The following is a 24,386-nucleotide window of genomic DNA, read 5'->3' on the forward strand; positions in this document are numbered from 1 at the left end:
AATCGAAATCTCAAGTGGTTAAAACTGTAGGACCTGCAAAAGTAAACGCTCTTAATCATTTGAACTCCGAGTCCTTTGCAAAGCTCTTTTGACATGTCCACATTTTGGCTACTTAATCAATTGTGAGATCTATATCGGAATTGCATGCTTACTCAATGAAAAGCAAAAACGAAATAAGATGATAGTGAGGACGGAGATGGAGCAATGAACATTCTATTTTCATTTTTTCTTTACTAGAAAATAATACATTATGCAATCAAATCTCCAGACACCATTACACGACGGCCGAAATCCACATCCCACCATTACACAGTGGCCGATATCCACAACCCATTGAAACTCGGCAAGAACACATCGACCGACTTACCAAAGAACTACAAATGAGTACACGAGTCTGGATGTGAACAGTCAGGAGTCTGCAACGCCTCAAATCTTCTCCCACAGGCTCCTTCTTTGTAACTGTACCGGGACCATAACATGACAGTTAACAAGGACGGAGTTTACTATGAATCCTTTCCACCAGGGGTGCGGTTAAAAAATGAAAACGGACATATATGAGAGTTCAGATTACAATACAAGATATAGTGCCACCATTAGCGCAGCGAACAGAGTGCCTGCCTTAACGAGGTACTCTCTTCCGACTTAGTATTTCCTGTTCTTTTAGTCTATGCTGGAATCTTGCAAGGCGGGCTTGAAGGCTAACCAGACCAGCTGCCTTGCGGGAAAGAACAAAGCTCAACTGGGTCACATAGTTGTCTATGAGGCTGCCCGGTTGGTCCACTTCTGCCAACAGTTTCATTTCCTGGTAACCAAACACCCCCGGATGAGCACCATGTGAAAATATGAAAGAAAAAGTCATTCAAAATTCATATACACACAAAATCAAACAATAACTTACAACAGAGAGTTTGGATATTATGTACGACTGACAATAGCAAATCAAAATATCTTTAAAAGCAAAAGACGAAAATTTTCACTTACTTCGCGAACAATTTCCATTGTATCCTCAATTTCTTTCCTATGGGCAGCAATTAGGGCCTCTTCTTCCTAGAACAGTCCAAAGAGATCAAAAGATTAGCTAAAGGTGCAGGAGACTTAAAAAATAACTACCCAATTAAATGACTGAAGCCACATGAGTACCAACCACGAGAATGGCATTGATATTCCCATCAGGAAGTTCAGGCTCAGATTGTCTGGATCCAGCATTGCTTGCGTTATAGACTCCTGTACTTTGCTGCTTAGAGCTTGCAGTGGAAAGATCCGATCCACCTTTTTTGAGCCAGTTACCCAACCTTTCTGATTTTTCATCCTTGGTTACTTTCCTACGAGGTGGTGACACCTTTTGTACTTTCTCTTCTGTATCAACTGAGTTTTGGGAATAAAAGGGCATCTTCTGACTGTAATTATCACCGTAAGAATTATTCATTTCAAATCTCTCCCGGTCCACTGAACCAGAAGCCATCCGACTTTCTTCCCGGACATTGATGGGATTACTTGATGATGACTTTGCAGGCTGCTTGTTAAACTCTGGAGTAGGAGGGATATATGAGACACTTTCTTTCTCCAGAGCTCTTCTACCTGTATCAGCTACTTTAACTTCTTGATGTTGCTCACGGACATCCTCTACCTCAGCAGAAACCAGTGTAGAAGATGCTGATGAAACATCCTTATTAGCTGGTGGTAATGAATTTACAGCTTGATCCTTTCTAGCATTGCCACCTTTTGAAAGACTCTTCACCCTGGTCGTTTAAATTAATTTTTTAGTTTGAAACATAAGTGTAATCATTAAGCACTAGTAAAGTGATGAGGGTTAATTAAGTTGAAAATAGAATTAGGCATACCGATCTGCATATCTCAAAGTATTAAGTGTATGCTCGCATGACCCTGCATTTGGAGAAATGCAAGATATCATGACAGTCCTTGAATTTCCAACAAAGGAGTCACGGAGCACTTCTGTGAGTTTGCTTCCACGGAAAGGTATATGGATCTGATCATTGTCCAGGGCACGAATGCACTCCTTTAGTGCCAAAAGGCTCTTATTAATTTCTGCTCCTTCAATTCTACAATAACCCATTTTAATTCAAGAAAATGCAGTTGTCAGTACATCGTCATGCCAGTATAAGACTTGCATTACAATGAATGCGAAAACAATAATGGTTTATTTTTATAGCCTAAGAAGCATTATCCTGATGGAAGAGGTACAGCCCAAAACAAGATAACTCTGAAGATTACCTTGTTTGTCGGTCATTATCAGTGGTGTCAGCACCTCTTTCACTACCAGCAAGATCAATAAAAGAGATCTTTCCCACAACCTTCCCACTTCTAGATTCATTTACATCAATGTTTCGCCTGGAATCTTTTACCTCACTGTGCTTTTTAACTACAAGTTGTAAAATAGCATGAGACCTAGAAGACTCCTCATTAGCACCAGTCGACCCAGTACTTCTAGCAGCATTCCCCCTTTCAATAAATTCTTTAACAATTTGTACATCTGAAACTTCAAATTCTTGCAGTCCAACAATGCAAACTTGTTGTCGTCCATCTTCTCTCATACATAGTTTCCTATTACAAAGAAATGAAGTCATTCATGTCATAATGTAGTTATAGAATTACACCACCAAGAACCAAAATTCACATCTACAGATAAAAAATGTACAATATTATGTATATCTAAAAGGCATGTAAAGAAATGTGTTGCATATAATAGAAGAAGATGCTCAATGCATGTCAAACCCAGAATTGCACAAATCATCCATAGAATCTGACTTGCACCCAGTCTTATACTCATCTAGACAATTATAGTGCACTAACAAAGCCTATTCCCCAAGGTATCTACAAGCCTATACCTCCTCTAAAGAGGAGATCTTGAGTTCAAATCCCGTTCAAATGTAGTAGCAATTTAAACTTAAAATTAAAAAGAAACAAATAAAACAGTGAACTTAAATATGTTCATAACATTAAAATAAAAGAACCAATGAAGCAAAGAGATATACTTCCTATCACTGAGAAGGTCAAAGAGCTTTCCACCATAAATCTCAAAATAGCTAAGCCACAATTTGAATCTCTGGTTACGGTAAACTGGCTGATGTAACAATCTGACGAGGTCTTCTGCAGCTCTGATAGGTAACGGTTGCATTGTGAATGTCTTACCACTACCTATGATTCAAATCTCATTAGTTCTTTAATAATGCAGACATTTAGCTTCATTGAAAAGGATCACTTAGCAACAAGTAAAACCACTAATATAATGTCTCAAATCTAAACTCCGGTTTCCGTGCTCCTTTTTCTTTTATTGTTCCTTTACAAAACAAAATGAGTAGAGCTAATAAGCATGAACGCCTGAATTTTGTCCAAAGGTAACTTTCTAAAAGTATATAAAGCTAAAGGAAGGAGGACCAACTTAGAACTCAACTCAGTCTAGGAAGGAATACAATATGCTTTTAGAATTATAATTATTTAAGTACATATCACAAGGTTAGTATAATTAAGAACTCTACCAATGAAAAGATACTGCATTTTGATACTGTCTAATACGCATATGGACAAAGAATAAAGTATCAACAAGGATAAACTGATAATCACGTATTGTACTAAAGGAAAGATCATATGAACCACCTACCTGTTTGACCATATGCAAAACATGTAGCCTTTGTTCGCTCAAAAATTATGGGAATAATTGGTTCTACAGTAGCCCGATATACCTACTCCAGAAAGAATTTAAAATCATCAAACTTTTTCTATCCAACTGAGAAACGATCATAGAGGAAACAAGCACACAAGGAACGTGCCCAATATGCAACAGTATCCTAAAAATTAAAGGAATATTAGGTCAACGTAACTATGCAGTCTACATAAAAATATCAGTCTACTGAAAAACTGTTACCTCATCATTTGAAACTTGCTCGTTCAGTACAGCATCAAAACAAAATTCATGCTTCTCCACGTATGCAGTCAAGTCCACCTATCATATGAGAACAAAAAGTAAAACCCAAAGAGAATATGTGAGGAAAAAAGATTTCAATCCCAAAACAAAATTCAGCTAAAAGTTAAGTAGCATCTGGTGCCTCGTGAATGCTGAGAACAAACCTTTAGTTTGGGTTCATGGACTGTCAAATAAGCATTGTCATACACAGTTACAATATCCTCCTCCTTCCGTGAAAGCTCCTTCTTGTTCAAAGGTCTTTTGCGTACCTAATGTAACCATTAGAACACAAATATTTCAAAATTTCCATGAAAAGTAAAACACATGTCATCCATCATATGCCTCCAAATCACACAACACGAGAAGACGCCAAAAATGATATATGATACAAAGCGTTCATATAGAATGAGGAACCAAGTCATCAAAAACTTGATATAACCACACATATCCAACAACATTCAGCTGCCAATTGAACCACATACCACAACTTTAATCTTAGCCACATTATTTTCCTTTGTGCTTTCCTTTTCACTCTGGGCTAATGGAATTGATGGATCTGGATCAGGTAGCACCCTTTGCTGCCTATTACTTGTCAAATTCAACTCATCCTCAAATGCTTTACCACCAGGCATAAATGGTGATGGCTCAAAGGGTTCAGAGATGGCATGCTGCACATGTAAACAATACCACACTTTATCAACAAAGAAAGGAACGGAAATGGTGATGGCGCAAAGGGTTCAGAGATGACATGCTGCACATGTAAACAATACCGCACTTTATTAACAAAGAAAGGAACAGAACAAGAAAAAACAGAAATTATAGTTCTTTTCTTCCTATGGCCCTATAGCTGTAATCTTTGAGCACATCATTTCCAAAATAAGTTAGGATTTAACTCCTCTTGCTTCCTAGTCTCCAACAAAGGTACAAACTGTTTTTCTGCAGCTATAAAATAAATCTAAAACACAAACTAATAATCGATAGATAAAGGAAACAAAAATGGGACCGTGCTAGCCATAGAATCAAATATTGGCCATCGCATAGAAGTTAGACTCAAATGACATATTTGGGTCAAAATATAAAACTTTTCTCCAATGCCTCAAAAGCCCAAATATAAGTTTTTTGCTAAATCCAAACACAAATTTAGGTTTCAATTCATATAACACAAATTCATATGGTGGGGTAGAAATATAACATAAAATAAAACTTTTTCCTTGTCGAATCCAGAATTTAGACTCAAACCCCGAATCTGAGTTTAGCATTTGGGTACCCCATCAACTTTTGCAAGTGATGAATTTCCAGGGAATCCCATCAACCCACCTAGAATTTTCAAGTAGTTAAAAGCTTTTAGCTCATAAAAATTGGGCCATAAGTTCAGACCAAAATAATGGTGTTACAACTTGGTATTCCAAAGTGTGCAACCAGTCAGAATTCCAGCATATATCATTAAATTATAACATGGTGCGTCATAAGACAACTTCAAACAACATGACTCAATGTCACAGATTAGTTATCTATACCATCCTTGGACAATATCCTGTGGGCATGGCAGCTAATATGTACTTTTTTTTTTTTTTTTGTTAAGAATTTTACAGAACCAATTCATGTAGAACTTTCATGCTAAGTTAAAGGCACAATATTCACGAACTAGTTAATAAACTATACCTCGGTCAGAAGCTCTGTATCATCCATAGCATGAAGATCCAACAACCCAGCTCCGAAATCACCCCTGAACTCGGGAGAATATAAACCATCTAATGCAGCCCCTCCCGAAGATTGGGCAGTAGGCGTGTAAGGCTCAGAACCAGACTCCCCATTGAAATTAAGATTTCGCATTAATTTGAGAAGCCTCTGTTTCTCTTCGGCAGATTGAGCTCCATAACCCTAAGGCAATATCAAACAGTTATGCGTCAGTCATCATGTAATTCCACAGGTAAAGATAGCGCAATCTTTTTGCCAATGGCTACAATACAAGTTAACAATACCTGCATGAGGAGATTGGGGAGAAGACGATTGTCGATGCCCGAGGAAGCTGGTGAGGCCAGATGCTGCAACCCGGCGGACTGGAGCCACCGGGCCATGACCGCGTCACCAGCATCGCCTGCCGGGCCTGCATTGTACAGAGGCCCCGCGGCAGCGCCAGTGGCATGGTTGTACAGAGCGGTTGCCGCGGCGGCATTGCTCTGCTGCATCTGGCCACCCATGTGGCGCTGCGACCGTCTTTGAGGAGCCAATTTTCAAGATCTATATACCAACAACTGCTCCACAAAGAACACACCACACGAATGCGTTTATATAAACACGTAAAACGGAAAAGGCACAAGAATTTCAACCGATTTAAAGCACGGTGATCTGCATGGAACTATAAATATACTCACGGGGTGGAGAAAACTCGAATTCGTAGCGGGACATGAAAGTAAAACAAAAGGAAATGCGATTTCGAACCCTCAGAATCTGCAATTCGATCCAATCCGACCGCAGAAATTCCACACTGAGCAATGCAGAAAATCAATCAATTTCTCACATTCGCAATCAGACGAACCGAACCGGATGAAATCAACGCAACCAGGATCCGCGGCTTCTCAATTGATCATAAGAATTGAAATTGCGATCACATCCGCGAGTGAAATGGGAGAAAGCAAAACCCTAAATTTAATTGCAAACAGGGAGGGAGGGAGGGAGGGAGGGAGGGAGGGAGGGTTTGTTAGAATTTGGTTTCGGAGCAATGGGGTTGATGATGCTGAGGAGCTCCACGGAAGAGAGAGAAAGTGAGAGGAGAGAGAAAGTTTTGTACGCCTTGCTTGGATTATAAAGTAATTTTCCTAACGACAACAGGAGAGAGAAGTCGGACAGAGAGAGATAGAGAGGAGAACGATGTCGTTAATTCTCATTTTTGGTGGATTATAATTTTCAAAATGATTTTTATCAAGTTGGATCTGAAAATAAAATTTTACCTCCAAATTAACTTGGTACTTAAAATAGAAAATTAATTAATTAATTAGGTCTCTAAAAATGCGTTTGCAAATCAATTTGATCTCGAAAATGAGTTTGCAAATCAATTTGATATATCCAATTATGTTGCCACCTAGATTAATAATCATACAAAACGATTTAAAAATAAAAACTAAAAACTAAAAGAAAAAAAAAATCATGACTCATCCAACCTACGGTCTAATCGTGTTCCTCTTCACTAGTAAGAAGTCTTAGATTCGGTACTCACTAAAGGAAAATTCGAACGAAATCATTATGGCAAACCCAGTGCGAAGCTTAGTCCAATCCTCCATCCATGTACACAACATCGTATGTATTTAAAATAAAAAAATTGTGTTCCTCTTCACTAGTCCATCTCTTTTTTTAAGCTAGTTTATACATATATTTTTTTCACTATCTTTAGCATAAAAATTAAAAAATAAATTGTTATCAAAATTTGTTTTTTTTTTTTGGTAAAATAAAAATTTGTTTATATGCAAATCATGTGCGTACTTTCTTCTGCGCAGAGAAAAGAAAGACTCTACAGAAAAAGGGAAGAAAGACTTTTGCGGCCAACAATATCGGAGGCTTCGTATGAATATTATATGTAGATACTTTAATTTAAAACATTATGTGTGTGGTCCCCTGTCTTTTTCTTATTTGGCGAAGTGAATGTAATTCAATTTCTTTTTTGTACTAAACTTAACTCAATATGTAATTATGTTTTGCTAGCCAGAATTTAAAAAAAAATTGTAGTGTTTTGAAACATGCGATACTGTTAAATGTTAAATTTTTATGGTTAAATAAAAGTTTAATAATCCAATAATTCTAAAAGAAATTTGTACGAATAATATGGCTGGATAATCACACATGTAATGTAAGATTCCACATTATCCAGGGGAGTGGATCCTGTAAACCTTATATGTATATTCTCATCTTTATCTAGCACGAGGCCTTTTGGGAACTCACTAGCTTCGGGTTCCATCAGAACTCCAAAGTTAAGCGAGTTCGCGCGTGAGTAATCCCAGGATGGGTGACCCACTGGGAAGATCTCGCGTGAGTTCCCAGAAACAAAACCGTGAGGGTGTGGTCGGGGACCAAAACGGACAATATCGTGTTATAGCATGAGGGTGTGGTTGGGGCCCAAAGTGGACAATATCGTGTTATAGCGTAAGGGTGTGGTTGGGGCCAAAAGCGGACAATATCGTGTTATAGCGTGAGGGTGTGGTTGGGGCCCAAAGTGGACAATATCGTGTTATAGCGTAAGGGTGTGGTTGGGGCCAAAAGCGGACAATATCGTGTTATAGCGGAGTCGAGTTTAGGATGTGGTGCGGGCCCTGGCCGGGATGTGACAATTTGGTCGTCTAGGGGAGTGGATCCTGTAAGCCTTATATGTATATTCTCATCTCTACCTAGCACGAGGCATTTTGGGAACTCACTAACTTCGAGTTCTATTGGAACTCCGAAGTTAAGCGAGTTTGCACAAAAGCAATCCTAAGATAGGGGATCCACTGAGAAGTTTTCGTATGAGTTCCTAGAAATAAAGCCGTGAGGGCGTGATCATGGCCCAAAACGGACAATATTGTACTACATGGAGTCGAGGCTAGAATGTGGTAGTGGCCCGGGCCAGGATGTGACATGTAAAATGCAATGTGCTAAATATGATAATATAAGTGTATATGCAAATGCAGTTTTCTTAAAATGATGTTATTCACATACTTTTTTTTTTTGACAAGTTTTTTAAATTTTTTGATGTCAATTTGAATGAGTGGAAGAAAAGAAAAGTTCTCGAATTTTGAGATATCATTGATGCTGGTCAAAGTAATTGGCGTGTGTCATCCAAAATACAACCGGCTAAACAAACGATCTATAAGAGTAAGAGACCGACAACTTATGAAATTTAGAAATCTTTATATATAAAGCTAACAGGCCCCTTTTGAGGTTATGGCTTCACCAAAAAATTTTGGACAAAAATGCCCGCAAGACAAAAAAAAATCAAAAGCAGACCAAAATAATGCAGGGTATTTTCATCATATAAACAATGTTTTTTTAATAATTAATTTTATTTGCACAGTTTTTTATTCTTATTTTTAATAATTAGTATATCACGATGGGTTAGCAATTATGTGATTGAATCAGTTATTTATTAAATATTATTTTCTCTATTTTTAAACACATTCAAAACATTTTAAGGGGTTCGCAGTGACAATTATAAAAAAGGATTTTCGCACACTCATAATAATATGATTCAATTAGTTGTCAAATGATTGTTTTTTTTTAATGCTAAGGGGGAGGGGGTGAGCTTAGCTTCACAATGAGCTAGCAATAATGTTATTCAATAAGTTGTTTATTAAATATTATTTTCTCTATTTTTAAACACGTTCAAAACATCTTAAGAGCCACGTAGTGTCGGTTATTAAAAAAAAGTCTTTCATAGCGTATAATAATGTGATTCAATTAGTTGTCAAATGATTTTTTTTTAACGCTAAGGGAGAGGGGGTGGACTTAGCCTCACAAGGGCTAAAAATAATGTGATTCAATAAGTTGTTTATTAAATATTATTTTCTCTATTTTTAAACACGTTCAAAACATCTTAAGAGACACGTACCGCCGGCGATAAAAAAGGTCTTTCGCACATGCACAATAATGTGATTCAATCAGTTGTTCATTAAATATTATTTTCTCTATTTTTAAACACTTATGAGACGCGTAGTGTCGGTTATAAAAATAAATAAATAAAAGTCTTTTGCACGCTCATAATAATGTGATTCAATTAGTTGTCAAATGATCGTTTTTTTTTAACAAACGATGTTATCTATACTAAATGAGAGTGGGTGGGTTGAGTCTCACAATTGGCTAGCAATAATGTGATTCAATCAGTTATTTATTAAATATTATTTTCTCTATTTTTAATGTAAATTCAATATAACGTAGATGAAAATTGAAAGACTGATTTTATTATGTGAATTCAACTGTTTTGATTGGATTATGAGGAGTTTCTTCTAGCATGGTCTAATTATTCATTTAGTCCAAATAATTGACTTTCTTTTTGTCATAAAAAAATGTTAAAGCAATTCACGCATATAAATACATTTAAAATGTGCAAATAGCACGTAGCACGTCGTGATTTTAAAAATAAGCGCGTGCATGAAGGGTAGTTAACATTAAGATAATGGAATTTTACAAATGTACAATGGAGCCAAGACGATTAGGCTAAAAGGTCAAACACTAAGGTCTAAAAATTAAAACTTGAGACGTTGCTTTACCTTATTAGACAATTACACATTTTTAGGGTTCTCACCTACTCTTTATTAATTTCTGTCGTTTGATTTTCTTCAATTCATTCGATCAGACTATTAAAAATTAAAAATATACATGAGAAGTAAAAACAAATGTACGAATAACATATATTTTTTATTGTCCGTAATTACCCCCGAAGGTAAGCTTTAGCCAATTGGTGACACGTAACTTGCATGATTAATTACGGGTTTCTACAATCATTCATACACGTAGTGATAAAGAGGATGATGACAGCAAATATTATACATAAAACCGAACGCTGTACTTTTCTTGGTGGACTTTTTTGAGATAAAAATTAAATATAATTACGAAAAGACCTTGCTTTTCTAACTTTGTGTGTTCTATCCGAATATGAATTCAACATAAAATTAGTGAGTCACTTTTCCACGCGAATCTAAGCATCCACCATCTCTTCTTTTCTCTTTCTTGTATTTAGTAGGGATCGTTTTCTCACTCTATTAAGGAAAAGCATTCATGGTATAGTCGTTTTCTCACTCTACTTAAGGAAAGCTTTCTGTGATTATGGTTGTAAGATGCACTCTGACTTTGTTGAGGTTGGTTTTTTTTTGTAGCGGTTGTGGTTTGTGCACTTGGCAGAAAATTATGAAGAAGAAGTTCGACATTTGTTTGAAGTGATTCGTATATCGCTTATTTAACAGCGATGCATTAGATGGTGTTATGATATTTTTCTTGTGGTGCATTTACGTCAGTTCTCCAACTTACAAAGTTTAGTCCTTGTGAGTGTTTTTTTTTTTAATCCTCTAGGGTTAAGAAATTATATTGTATTTCAATTTTTTTTGTAATTGTGCAGTTGTGATATCAATTTTAGAAGTCGGGTGTGGATTCCAATTTTGGGAGAAAGAAGAATTTGAAAGCAAATTTTTTAGTAGTCAAAGAATCAGTATCAATCCTACTTTGATTTCTTAAACATTTTAATTACCAATTCTCAATCAGAATAAGGACATACAAGGTGATGTGGAACACAATAAGATTAATATATAATAAAAAAATGATAATGTTAGGTAGACTAAATTTGTAAACTAAATAATATGTCACCAATAGAAATAGAGCATGTTTATCAACGCTTAAGTAATAATCCAATCATCAACTTCTATGTCATTTACTTTACAAAATTTAGTTACCGAATTTAGTTTCCTTAACATTACCCGTATAAATATCATGAAACATACTTTTGGCTCTATATATATATATATACACACTTAATTATCATAGAAATGATTTAATATCTAATAATCTAATCTATTAATTAATTAATTAATTTAAGTTTTGTGGTAAATTGGATCTACAGTCATATGCTGGTGGATCTCCAACTTGAAGAACCCCAAACTTTCAAATCGGTTCCCCAACCCATCACCCTTGTGGTACACTTCTCTTTTGACAAAAAAGCTTGCTTTAATTTAAAGCATGTGATTAGGTTGAGATCCAGTGGAGTTTTTAATTTGAATTAAAGTTTAATCAAATATTAATTAATTTCCACACCCAATTAGCTCTACCACCATCTTTTCTTTTGGTGGTAAAATTTCATAATATTGGCTCCGGTGGACCCCTTTCTAATACGACAATGGGAAGGTGTTTTTTTTTGGAAACTAGGAAGGTGGTGTTATGTATAAATAAATAGTTCAACTACATTATAGGTAAATTAAGTGTTGTGAATAAAAAGCAAGTTATCATAACTTAAACACACTTATTTTTTGGGCAAACGAATTGGGTGTGCATTCATGAATTATGATTAAACATAAAGTTAGATGATAGGGGGGGACAAGAATCAAACTCTTATCATAAATGCAGAAATACATGTACTTTATTAAATTATTGTTGTAAATGCTCTATCGTTGCAATTAATAATAAACTTTCAATTTATGAATTCTCAAGATTATAAAACAAAGATAAAGTTTTAATAAAAAAATAAAATAATGTATTCCACCATTACCAACACTATTGCCGTCGTTACCACCACCATCAGAACATTCTCCACTCCTTCACCATCATCAACCACTGCCACCATTTTTTGACACCGACATCACTCTTGCCATCATGTGCACCACCACTTGTACATTTGCCACCACCACCACCGCCACCATATTATCCACCTTCATTACCCCAACCACCATGTCCATCACCACATTCACTGTATGACCTACGCAGCCACCATCATCACCACCACCACCGCCATCATGGCCACCACCACCATTATCAAATTCTCCACCCCCATTACCCTCACCATGGCCACCACCACCACTTTTACCATCTCTGCCACCATTGTGGCCACCTGCCGCCATTACCAACAACACTACTTCCTCCACCCTTGCCCTCTATTGTCACCACTACTACCGCTACTCTAACTATCATTGCTACCAACACCACTCTCATCATAACCACCATCCCTACCACTACCATTACTATCAAACATAAATTCACTTATATATTTTTTACATTTGGTATCAGATGCGTTTGTAGTGTTAACATTCTCAAAAATCATTCTCGAATTAAACTACCAAATACATCCTCAAATTATAAAAAATTTAAATCCTATTTGTCATTTTCATTTTACAAAACAATTTTTAAAAAATGTTATGTAAAACGTAGACGGTCTCTTATAGAGCCTGCCCTAAGATTTCAGGGGCCTTGTGCGAAAGTGAATTGGAGGCCTAAAAAGTACTAAGAATTTTTTTTTTTTCGTTCAAAAATATAATTTTAGTTTTCAATTGAGCTTCTATAAATTCTAATAGCACAAACAAATTTAACAAATCAACAAGTGGAAATGTGGCGTATTGTTTTTTCTTAACTATGTAGAGGGTCAGGGTTCGAATTTTTATGTTATTGTGTGAAATTTTTATATTATTTTTTGGAAGCATATGCATTTAATAAAAATAAACTGAAAAAATAATGAAGACGAGTTTCAAACCCATCCCCTAGGCTGATGTAAAGAAGCAATAATAACACTTGTGCTAAGACTCAAATTTGTAATATTCTACTTATACAGCTATATATACGCATATGCGTGCAAAATTGAAAAATCAAGGGCCTCTTCCATTTTGGGGGCCTTGTGCGGTGGCACCACTTGCACACCCTCAAGGTCGGCCCTGTCTCTTAGTTTGCCAAAATGAAACCAAGTGGACAAAGGGTTTCACTTTTTCTCTATTTTCCCGTAGGTTAGAAAATCATTTCCTAAACATTAAAAAGACAACAATTTTTCATTGAGAAATACTAAAGAGATTCTCTCAAAAGTGAAATTCTCCATGAACTCTCTGCCACATCATATTTTTTGCACAATGTTCAATTATTTTGGCACGAGAATTAACGTTAAAACTGTGAAGTAGAAAAAGTCCATGAAAAATCTCACTTTAAGAGAGTATGCTTAGCATTTCTCTGTTTCACTTCCAAGTTCATTTTTACACAAACAAAATCCACGTGTCCAAGAGTTTGAACTTCCTCCTTCATGGGTTTGATATGTTGCAGGTTTCATTGAGTATCTAAAATGCAGTTGAAAGATCATAAATACTTTATATTTTGTAACCTTGACTTCCACATATAAAATGCGGTTGAAAGATCATGAATACTTAATTATGTTCTAAAATTTCAAAAATCGACTTCTGCTAACACTTTTGATTCGAAGTTTTGAGGTGCTACGTACACATAAAGCTGAGCATAAAAACACTTTTAGATAGTTGAACTTAAGATCTCAGCTATAATGATAAGTGTTCTTAACCACTTGAGTTATAAAACTCTCGTTTGAATTTTCGGATCGGTTTAGTTGGTGTGAATGTGAGTGGAGTTGGGCAAAAGATAACCAACGTCTACACTTGGGCCAAGACAGCCACTCAGTTGGACCTCAAACCATCTCAAAAGCCGGACAGTCATAGATCCGAGCCTAATGGGGCGCAACGAACGACATCCAAGCAGTTGCCAAAAATGTAGGCATGTATTACAGTATCAGCACTTGACTGCGGTGCATACGACCAGGGTTACGCACCACCAAGCTACTATCCACTGCATCCCTTACCACCACAAGCACACACTCCCAATAAATTAACCTCAAACACCACCTTCTAAACTCACATCAATTACTTAATCTTCTTCTTCGTCGCCGTCGTCTTCTTGTTGTTGTTGTTGGTGATTAATTAGCAAAACTGAATTTATGGCGGAAGGTGTTGACAAGAAGCCGTTGATGCTAGTCGCAGTGGACGACAGCGATCATAGCTTTTACGCGTTGGAGTGGACTTTGGATCATTTATTTGCTCAGGGCACCAACCATCCTTTCAAGCTCGTCATTGTTCATGCTAGGGCTTCTCCCTCATCTGCACTCGGCGTCGCCGGATTCGGTAATCTATTAGACTAATCTAAATTTATTAATCACTTTATTCTGATTCATTAGTTTGTGAGGATTTTTTTAATTTTCTGATTGAAATGCAGGGTCCGGGGAGTTTATAACTTCCTTGGAGTCGGATATGAAGAAAATATCTAGTAAGACTGTGCAGAAGGCCAAGGACTTTTGCACCAGTAAAAAGGTAATTGAAGCGTTGCAAATAGTAAATACCGTTCATAAGTATCACTTGACTAAGAGCTAATAGTAAATACCATTCATAAGTATCACTTGACTAAGAGCTATAATTGATACATCGACTGTCATATGATATGATCAACTAATTAATACGATTTATCGAGTCGATGAGGTTAATTAGTGAGCATGCAGGTGGAAAATGTGGAAGTGGAGGTAATGGAAGGTGATCCAAGGAATGTTATGTGCGACGCTGTGGATAAACATCATGCCTCCCTTTTGGTTCTTGGCAGTCATGGTTATGGAATCGTAAAGAGGTCCGTTTCTCCATTTCTCAGTTCTCATGTTTTGTATAAGTGGAAATGTTATGATCAAATCGTATAAATCGAGTTCACGAAATTCGAATGATCGTAACTAACTCACGTGCATATGGGCGATTAATCTTAACACTTGTCTCATATAAAAAATGTGTTAGATAATTAATCCGTGACACAATTCAAATACATATTTGCAGGGCGGTTCTGGGAAGCGTAAGCGACTATTGTGCCCATCACGCAAAGTGCTCCGTGATGATTGTGAAGAAACCCGCCAAGTGTTAAGCCATTTCTTTCAGCATTACATATAAATAAGAAAAGCTATTCGGCTCTAAGAATAGTGATACTGATAGGCCATATTATTTGGACTTCAATTTTTAGGGTAATTGAATGACGAATTGCAGTTTGTTTTGTAACCATCTATTGTTGGATTATGTTGCATAATATTGCGCTATATCTCGCATTGCGGATGAATTTTTGCAACATAACGTGAAAATTATTTTTCATGCCCAAACCGACGAAATCTTTATTTCCTCTCCCTCTCCCGATACCAGACGCCAAACCTCACTCTTCTCACATACACAGCAGCGGCGTCTCCTCTCCTTCCTTCCTCCATGCCTCTTTCCTTGGCGCCTCTGTGCCGGTTAGGGGCGGCAGTTTAGACCGAACCTGTTACCCAACCCAACCCACTAATTACAATTAATATTTGGTGAAATGTTTAACGGGTCAAGTTGTTAACAGATGAACTTGTTAATTACTATTAACTAACAGGTCATTTTGAATTTACCTCATGAACACGTGTCATTTTGAGTTTCCCCACAAACACGTTAACACCTGGTAATTGAGAGTTTAATTTCAATAAAGAGTAAAAGACTGTTTACTATTCTCATGTTTCGTGGTTTTCAACCTTTAGTACATCAAGTTTTTTTCGTCCCTGACTCATATCTAAAGTGTAAATTTTGGGATAGTCTCATACATCCGTTAGTTAAACTGTTAAATCTACCGTTAATTGTAACGTGGCGCCCATGTGGACAATGATTGGGCATCATGTGTCATCCACGTTTTGTAATTTTTTTGTTTTTTTTTTGTCTTCTTCTTCTTCTTCCTCCTTCTTCTGGGTTGTAAGGGGACGAACTGGGTTCCTTTTTTTTTTTTTTCTTCTTCTTCTTCTTCTTCTTCCTCTGAATCTGAGTTGCAGATTTGGTTTTTTTTTTTCTTCTTCCTCCGAATATGAGTTGCAGATTCAGTTTTTTTTTTCCTCCTTCCTCCTTCTTCTTCTTCCTTCGAATCTGGGTTGCAGATTCGGTTTATTTATTTTTTTCCTCTTTCTTCTTCTTCTTCTTCCGAATCTGGGTTGCAGATTCAGTTTTTTTTTTCTTCTTCCTTATTCTCCATCTTCCTTCCCCTTCTTTTCCTTCTTCCTTCTTCTTCTTTCTCCTTCTTCTTCTTCCTCCGAATCTGGGGAAGATGAAGGTTTTTTTTTTTTTTTTAATATATATATATAAATAATTATTTATTTATTTTATATACAATTTATTTTTAATTTCCACGTGGGTGACACGTAACGTCCAGTCATTGTCCACATGGGTGCCACGTCATAGTTAATTGGAGACTTAACAGTTTGGCGTGCAATCCACCTCCCCAGTCCGTTGCCGCGATCCACCGCCGCATAATCTGATCCTCGTGGCTTTTTTCAGTCGTCTTTTTTTTCTCAATTTTCGACGGAGATTATTTAGATTTGTGTTGATATTTGTTATTCCTCCAGGCCTCCATGCCAGGTCATCATGGATTTTTCAAGTGCCAATTGCTTAGCACTTGATCTCCTTCAAACCATGAGCAAACCATGAGCAAAGTAGATCAATGTTGGGTCGGTCGCACCCTCCCTGTAGTAGGCAAAGACCAAACCACCATCATCATGCATGCTTTCCCCAACAAAGCTGCAAAAGAGCATCCGGTTCAATACTTATATCTTTCAAGTAACAGATAATAGTTCAACTGATGCAATACTTTTGCAACATAGGATTACAAATACAGGACGGAATCAACAAAACTTACAATTGGAGGTCGCTGAGCTTCCCAAGCAGAAACTTGGTTGCTGCCTCAATGTTCTTCTTATATACCTCTTGGCTCTTCCCATCCAACTTGGGTGTCAACAGTTTGATGTACCTCTTCACCCATGTGAAAAACTGCTTCTTGTAATATGGAGGTTGCTCCTTTAAGCATCAGACAATAACTATCAACTTCTACTCGCAAAGAACCTTGGAGAGCAACAGTACAGTGAGCACCACATACCTGAAGTCTAAATGTGTCGACAATGTCAACAACCTTGACGGCTTGATCATCAACACCTTCACCCTCACCCCCACCTTCAGCAGAGGGATTTGCACCAATGTCTACATCAACAGCTCATTGAACAACCCACTGCAAACAAAAAATAATTCAAACAACTTAGTCAATCAACTATGCAATTCATAACAATCAACATATTAACCTTTTACAAGTGATCCAGATCAGAATAAACCCACAACCGCAACGATCAATAACCACCACCTTGACTACACCCTGCAGGGAAAAAGATTAATACCGACCAGGCAACACAAAACCCTACTATATATTATACTTTCATATTACATTGTGGATTTCCGTCAACTTCCCAAAGCACTCCATTGTGGACTTCCTTGAATGGAAACAAGTCCGAGAGAAGCTCATCACCTATAATAAAAGCATGAATCTGGTCACCAACTTGATAAAAGAAATTCCACTAAATATATAAGTTGAAGAAAACAAGAACATCATATAAAATAAAAAAAAGCAGATCCAGCAGAACATCATAAACAAATCTATAAACTTTACTAAGTACAACTGTTCAAGTAATTTACACAATTAAGTTCAAAAATTGCGTCAAAATATCCAAAGATATTTTCAACCTGAATATTTACAAATTACACGGACTATGCCACCAACATATCAAAATTTTAAATTTGTAACATAAAATTCAAAAGCTTCACACACTCCACACTATAATTTAATATGCAAAAGTACCCAGTACCAAATTACATAAAATAAATACAGAAAAGAGTTAGAAAACCATAAATCGCGGAGCAATATAAATTCAATCTTTTCTTAATCATTCAGATGAAATCTAGTAGCTTCATAAATTATAAACAACAAGCAAAAGCATCCAGAAACAAATTACACAAAATAGATGCACACAATCACCACCAAATAAATCAAAACAATTAGAGCAACAATAGATCGAATAATTTGGGAACCAATACACACAGGCGGGAAAACAAAAATTTGGCACCAGATCCGTACCATAACCTAAAATTTGGAGATTAAACAGAGATTCAATTTCGTTTTTTTCTTCATAAGATCAGTACCGACGAATCGAAACCTTAATTTTGGAACTGAAAAAAGAAAACGAAAACCCTAATTTAAGCATACGTGGAACATTGGGAGAAATTTTTTACCAGTAAGGAGATCTTGGTAGACCAACATGATTGCAGCTCTCGGATCGCCCCAACAAGAGATTACAACGGAGTTTGGGAGAAGAGCAGAAACCAACACAACAACAATAGCCCCAACAAGATTACGACGGAGTTTGGGAGGAGAGCAGAAACCTATGCAGCAACGATAGCATGAAGGTTTCAAAAAGCCCTGGTAACTATTAGGCCATCTCCAACCGATGACTCGTTTTTACCTTCTGGCCCTCTGGTCCTAAGATATTAATATTTTAACGAACAAATAGGACTATATTTGCTTCTGTCTCCAATCGAGGGCCAGAGGGCCAAATAGCTCGTTTTAGCCCTGTCACAAAAAACGGTTTCCAACGAAGGGCCAGAGGGCCATAAGACCAAACATAATTTATTATTTAAAAACTACAACTTAAATTCAAATCCGACGATTAAGTGACATCAGCATGATAGCCGTTGGATTTGATTTTTTTTTTTTTTGCTATAAATATGGTGGATATTGAGATATAATTCACACAACTTTGAATTCAATATATTTCAATTCAAGTTTGCAATGAATTACAACTTTGAATCCTCTTCAGATTCCAATTGGGGTCCTCATCCAAATCCAAAAGAGAAGCAAAATGGGTGCAAATGAGACGAGAAGATGAGGAGGCTGAAGAAGTTCAAGTAAGGCGCAACAAACAAAACAGAGCAGCAACCATAGCTGCGACCATGGTGTGTCAGCCAACTGAGGAACAACCTCAATAGGGTGGTTCTATTGCTGGTCGCTCTTATAAACCACGAAACAGAGCGATGACGCATGCCAATCTGATGAACAACTACTTCAACCCCAACTCGGTGTACACAGAAGAGGATTTCAGATGTCGCTTCCGAATGAGGCGTCATGTTTTTTAGCGTTTACTTTGTAATGTTCAGCAGGTCAATCCGTACTTTGGACAGAAGCGAGACAGAGCAGGCCGCCCTGGTTTCTCACCTCATCAGAAAGTTAATGTTGCATTCCAAATGATGGCATATGGCTCCCCAGCTGATTCGATGGATGAAACACATGGTATGTCTAAGTCTACATGTCTTGATACTCTTGAACAATTTTGTGACACAATTGTTCAGGTTTATAAAGACGAGTACTTCCGCGAGCCAAATCAAGAAAATCTGAATCAACTTCTTCGCAATGCTGAAGACTGTGGGTTTCCGGGCATGATAGGGTCATTAAATTGCATGTATTAAGATTGGAAAAACTGTCCCACTGGATGGCAATGAGGCTTTAGCGGAAGATCGAGAAAGCCAACTGTTGTGTTAGAGGCAGTTACCTCATATGACATATGGATCTAGCATGCTTTCTTTGGAGTTCGCGTGATCCCAAAATGACATTACAGTTCTTGGGCGTTCACCCTTCTTCAATAACTTGACGGAAGGTAAATCACATCAACTTGACTACTACATCAACGGCTGTCAATACAATATGAGGTATTACTTGGCAGATGACATCTACCCAAAATGGGCGACACTTGTCCAAGCAATTCCAAACCCTATGAATGACGTAGAAAAGTTGTTTACCTTACACCAAGAGGCATACCGGAAAGATGTTGAAAAGGCTTTCGGTATTCTACAAGCACTGTGGAAGATCATCAGCGAACCGACAAGAGGGTGGAGTTGAGAAAATTTGGACTCCATCATGATGTCTTGCATCATATTACACAATATGATAGTAGAGGATGAGCGAGATGGGTATATTGATGGAGAATCCGATGACAACCAAGAAGATCCAAATAGGTCAAGAAGGGCTCGTGCAAAAATATATATTGGGCCTAATTTGCCTTTCAATCCAATAACCGGTAGTATCTCTATAAATGAGTACATGAGGCGTTATAGAATAATATGTTCTCGTGCCACAAATAAGTACTTACAACATGATCTTGCTGCACATCTTTGGGCCAAAAGAAGCATGAAGTAGACGTTTAAGTTTTATGTTGTTAAATGTTTTTAAAAATATTGTTTAAATTTCATGTTGTTAAATGTTTTTTTATGTTGTATAATTTATAGGGTAAAAGACTATTTACTACCCTCATGTTTCGTGGTTTTCAATATTTAGTACATCAAGTTTTTTTCGTCTCAGATTCATACCTAAAGTGTAAATTTTGAGACAGTCTTATACATCCGTTAATCAAATTGTTAAGTTTTCCGTTAACTGTGACGTGGCGCACTGACTGGGCGCCACGTGTCATCCACGTTTTTTTTTTCTTTCTTCTTCTTCTTCTTCTTCTTCTTCTTCTTCTTCTTCTTCTTCTTCTTCTTCTTCTTCTTCTTCTTCTTCTTCTTCTTCTTCTTCTTCTTCTTCTTCTTCTTCTTCTTCTTCTTCTTCTTCTTCTTCTTCTTCTTCTTCTTCTTCTTCTTCTTCTTCTTCTTCTTCTTCATCTGCCCAGATTCAGTTTTTTTTTTCCTCCTTCTCATTCTTCCTTCCCCTTCTTCTCCTTCTTCCTTCCCCTTCTTCGTTCTTCTTCTTCTTCTTCCTCCGAATCTGGGGGAAGATAAAAAATTTTATTTTTTATTTTTTATTTTTATTTTTTTTGAGGAAGAAGAAGAAGAAGGAGGAAGCAAAGGGGAGGAAGAAGGGGAAGGAAGAATGAGAAGAAGGAGGAAGAAAAAAAAAAGTTGCAGTCGGAGGAAGAAGAAGAAGAAGAAGGAAGAAAAAAAAAACAAACTTCCCCAGATTTCGGAGGAAGAAGAAGAAGAAGGAAGAAGGAGGAAGGAAGAAGGAGAAGGAGGAAGAAAAAAAAAGGGTAAAAGACTGTTTACTACCCTCATGTTTCGTGGTTTTCAACATTTAGTACATCAAGTTTTTTTCGTCTCAGAGTCATACCTAAAGTGTAAATTTTGGGACAGTCTCATACATCCGTTAGTCAAACTGTTAAGTTTTTCGTTAACTGTGACGTGGCGCACTGACTGGGTGCCATGTGTCATCCACGTTTTTTTTTCCCTTCATTCTTCGCCTTCTTCCTTCCTTCCTCCTTCCTTCCCTTTCTTCCCCTTCTTCCTTCTTCTTCCTTCTCACTCTCCTTCTTCTTCCCGAATCTGGGGAAGCTTTTTTTTTTTTTTTTTTCTTCTTCTTCTTCTTTCTCTTTCCTCCTTCCTTCTTCTTCTTCTTCTTCTTCTTCTTCTTCTTCCTCCGAATCTGCCCAGATTCAGTTTTTTTTTTCTTGCTCCTTCTTCTCCTTCTTCCTTCCCCTTCTTCGTTCTTCTTCTTCTTCCTCCGAATTTGGGGGAAGATGAACGTTTTTTTTTTTTTTTTTTTTGAGGAAGAAGAAGAAGAAGAAGAAGGAAGAAGGGGAAGGAAGAAGGAGAAGGAGGAAGAAAAAATTGCAGTCGGAGGAAGAAGAAGAAGGAAGAAGGAGGAATAAGAAGAAAGAAAGAAAAAAAAAAAAAACTTCCCCAGATTTCGGAGGAAGAGGAAGAAGAAGAAGAAGGAGAAGGAAGAAGAAGGAAGAAGGGGAAGGAAGAAGAAGGAAGAAGAAGAAAGAAGAAAAAAAAAAACAAACTTCCCCAGATTTCGGAGGAAGAAGAAGGAGAATGAGAAGGAAGAAGGGGAAGAAAGGGAAGGAATGAGGAAGGAAGAAGGCGAAGGAAGAAGCAAAAAAAAAGAAAAAAAAGAAAAAAAAAGAAAGTTGCAGTCGGAGGAAGAAGAAGAAGGAGAAGGAAGAAGAAAAGAAAAGAAAAAAAAAACGTGGATGACACGTGGCGCCCAGTCAGTGCGCCACATCACAGTTAAAGAAAAACTTAACAGTTTGACTAACAGATGTATGAGACTGTCCCAAAATTTACACTTTAGGTATGACTCTGAGACGAAAAAAACTTGATGTACTAAATGTTGAAAACCACGAAACATGAGGGTAGTAAACAGTCTTTTACCCAAAAAAAAAGTTGCGGTCTGAGGAAGAAGAAGAAGAAGAAGGAAGAAGAAAAAAAAAGAAAGAAAAAAAAAACGTGGATGACACGTGGCGCTCAGTCAGTGCGTCATGTTACAGTTAACGGGAGACTTAACAGTTTGACTAACGAATGTATGAGACTGTCCCAAAATTTACACTTTAGGTATGAATCTGAGACGAAAAAAACTTGATGTACTAAATGTTGAAAACCACAAAACATGAGGGTAGTAAACAGTCTTTTACCAAAAAAAAAAGTAGTATCATAGTGTTTGGTAAACTTTTATATAAAACAATTATGACTGTGTGAAATGACAAAAAATGGTATAATACTAAATGTGCCATTAATTTAATTTTCTTAACAAATAAAGGTGAATTACTAAATATACTTTATTTAAAAAAAATATATTTATAAACTTTATCTTAAATATTAATTAGTATGACAAACTACTTCAATTGAAATATTTTAGACTGAATAGTTATGATTCATTAGTACAATATTGTTAATGTACTTGAAAGTAGTTTAATTAGATGCATTCATCAAACTTACCGCTATTCTATTTCTGAATGCTTCTATCTCATGTGATTCTTCAATTTGATAATTTTGGTATTCTTCATCATCATCATCATCATTACTATCGCTTCCTTCACAAAAGTCATGGGGTCAGCCTCTTTGAACATTTTTGGAGAGAGAATCCCTTTGATATAGTACACGAAAGCGACCACATAAAGGTCGTACCCAGTGCACAAAGCTCCTACTTTACACGAAAGCGACCACATGTATAATAATAAAAAACCTGCAGAAGAAAATATAGCAACGATAAAACATAGTAAGAAACATAAGGCTATGAACTGCATGGGATACAAACTATCTGGGAAAAATGAAGAAAACAGACTTCTAATTAGTTCCCAATTCAGGCAATCCCCTTGTTTAAGTTCTACTAACTGCAAAGCTTCTCCATATTTGCTAACCTTCTATAAGAATTATCTTAAGTCCATTAAAGAGCAACCATATACTTTGAAACTGCTTAAAGAAAACCAAACTCTTATAACTTTATAAGTGGCTTAGTCCAAAAAAAAGAACACTCTTACGAACACGTGAACTAGCATCTTCAGAACCTTATTAACTCAGTATGAAGACGTGTTTTACAAGTGTTTTGAAAATAACCGAAAGGTAAGACAAGCTCCAGTATCAGAAAATGAAAAGTCAATGAGAAAAGAAAGTTGGGAAATGCTCACCAAAATGGATGCAAAATGTTCTGATGTCATGACTGCATTGAATCCAACTACCGGCACCAAAGCGGCTAACAATGTTCCCAAGACCACCTACATTAGCAAGGCTACGATGTCAATAGGAACCAAGAGTCATTTAAATGTATCAATTTTATAGCCACCATTCTTTTTCATCTAGTATTTCTAGCTACAAACTAACAAAGCGCGAGAATGTTAGTATGCTATGGCATAAATAACATTAGAACATATACTTACCATGTAAAAGTATGCTATGGCAGTAAGAGTTGCATAGAAGAGGGATCCTGTATTCAGTGTCTGCATATTGCATAATGTAATTAGAAGATATTGAAGCACATTAAACATAATCCCTGTAATATATAGTATATACTAATGAAGATCCATCAGAAACAAATTCATAAGGTGATCCTACTCAACAGTCAACAGAATCAGATCATTCTTTGAAACAACCATGCACCTAACATAATAAAATAAACTTGTCTTTTACCCAACCTAACCTTATATATAGATACAAAGTGAAGACCAAAGCAAAAATTGCCACAACTTCATTGTCATAGCTTCCAGCCACAGAACAAGAAATATGTGATGGGCCCTACAAATGAAAGCATAAAAAAGGACGGTTAAGAATTTGCATTACCATGTCCATATGTTGTAGAGTTAAAAATACCCGCTATTGTAATTTACCATGGCTATAAGAGCTGCAGCTGTTAGTCCAGC

General features: G+C 36.7%; 2 protein-coding genes and 1 pseudogene across 2 annotated transcripts; 1 reads left to right on the forward strand and 2 right to left on the reverse strand.

Annotated features, from left to right (window-relative positions):
• Positions 1-197: 197 nt before the first annotated feature.
• Positions 198-6,749, reverse strand: LOC103425650 (kinesin-like protein KIN-13A). Its single transcript, XM_070815880.1, has 14 exons — positions 6,298-6,749; positions 5,905-6,177; positions 5,585-5,803; positions 4,405-4,590; positions 4,087-4,191; positions 3,884-3,961; positions 3,616-3,701; positions 2,994-3,152; positions 2,233-2,562; positions 1,842-2,060; positions 1,145-1,739; positions 982-1,047; positions 577-802; positions 198-459 (listed from the first exon to the last, which is right to left on the reverse strand). The coding sequence occupies exons 2-13, from the start codon at positions 6,121-6,123 to the stop codon at positions 620-622; spliced, it is 2,445 nt and encodes an 814-aa protein (XP_070671981.1). The 5' UTR covers positions 6,124-6,177; positions 6,298-6,749; the 3' UTR covers positions 198-459; positions 577-619.
• Positions 6,750-14,103: 7,354 nt separating this feature from the next.
• Positions 14,104-15,492, forward strand: LOC103403747 (universal stress protein PHOS32-like). The gene is made up of 4 exons (XM_008342580.4): positions 14,104-14,532; positions 14,624-14,718; positions 14,904-15,025; positions 15,223-15,492. Exons 1-4 carry the CDS (start codon positions 14,349-14,351, stop codon positions 15,305-15,307), a joined length of 486 nt encoding a protein of 161 aa, XP_008340802.3. The 5' UTR covers positions 14,104-14,348; the 3' UTR covers positions 15,308-15,492.
• Positions 15,493-16,792: 1,300 nt separating this feature from the next.
• On the reverse strand, positions 16,793-18,639 carry LOC103416782 (translationally-controlled tumor protein homolog; annotated as a pseudogene).
• Between the last annotated feature and the right edge of the window lie 5,747 nt (positions 18,640-24,386).

Source organism: Malus domestica, chromosome 16 (assembly GCF_042453785.1).
Source record: "Malus domestica chromosome 16, GDT2T_hap1".
Lineage (NCBI taxonomy): Eukaryota > Viridiplantae > Streptophyta > Magnoliopsida > Rosales > Rosaceae > Malus > Malus domestica.

Excerpts from the sequence above, each read along its gene's own strand:
- LOC103425650 (XM_070815880.1), bottom strand. The coding sequence starts at position 6,123 with ATGGGTGGCCAGATGCAGCAGAGCAATGCCGCCGCGGCAACCGCTCTG. Across the intron at positions 4,591-5,584 it reads ATACAGAGCTTCTGACCGAG|CATGCCATCTCTGAACCCTT; the intron begins GTATAGTTTATT and ends TTACATGTGCAG. Across the intron at positions 2,563-2,993 it reads GACCTTCTCAGTGATAGGAA|GAAACTATGTATGAGAGAAG; the intron begins GTATATCTCTTT and ends TCTTTGTAATAG.
- LOC103403747 (XM_008342580.4), top strand. The coding sequence starts at position 14,349 with ATGGCGGAAGGTGTTGACAAGAAGCCGTTGATGCTAGTCGCAGTGGAC. Across the intron at positions 14,719-14,903 it reads ACTTTTGCACCAGTAAAAAG|GTGGAAAATGTGGAAGTGGA; the intron begins GTAATTGAAGCG and ends GTGAGCATGCAG. Across the intron at positions 15,026-15,222 it reads GGTTATGGAATCGTAAAGAG|GGCGGTTCTGGGAAGCGTAA; the intron begins GTCCGTTTCTCC and ends ACATATTTGCAG.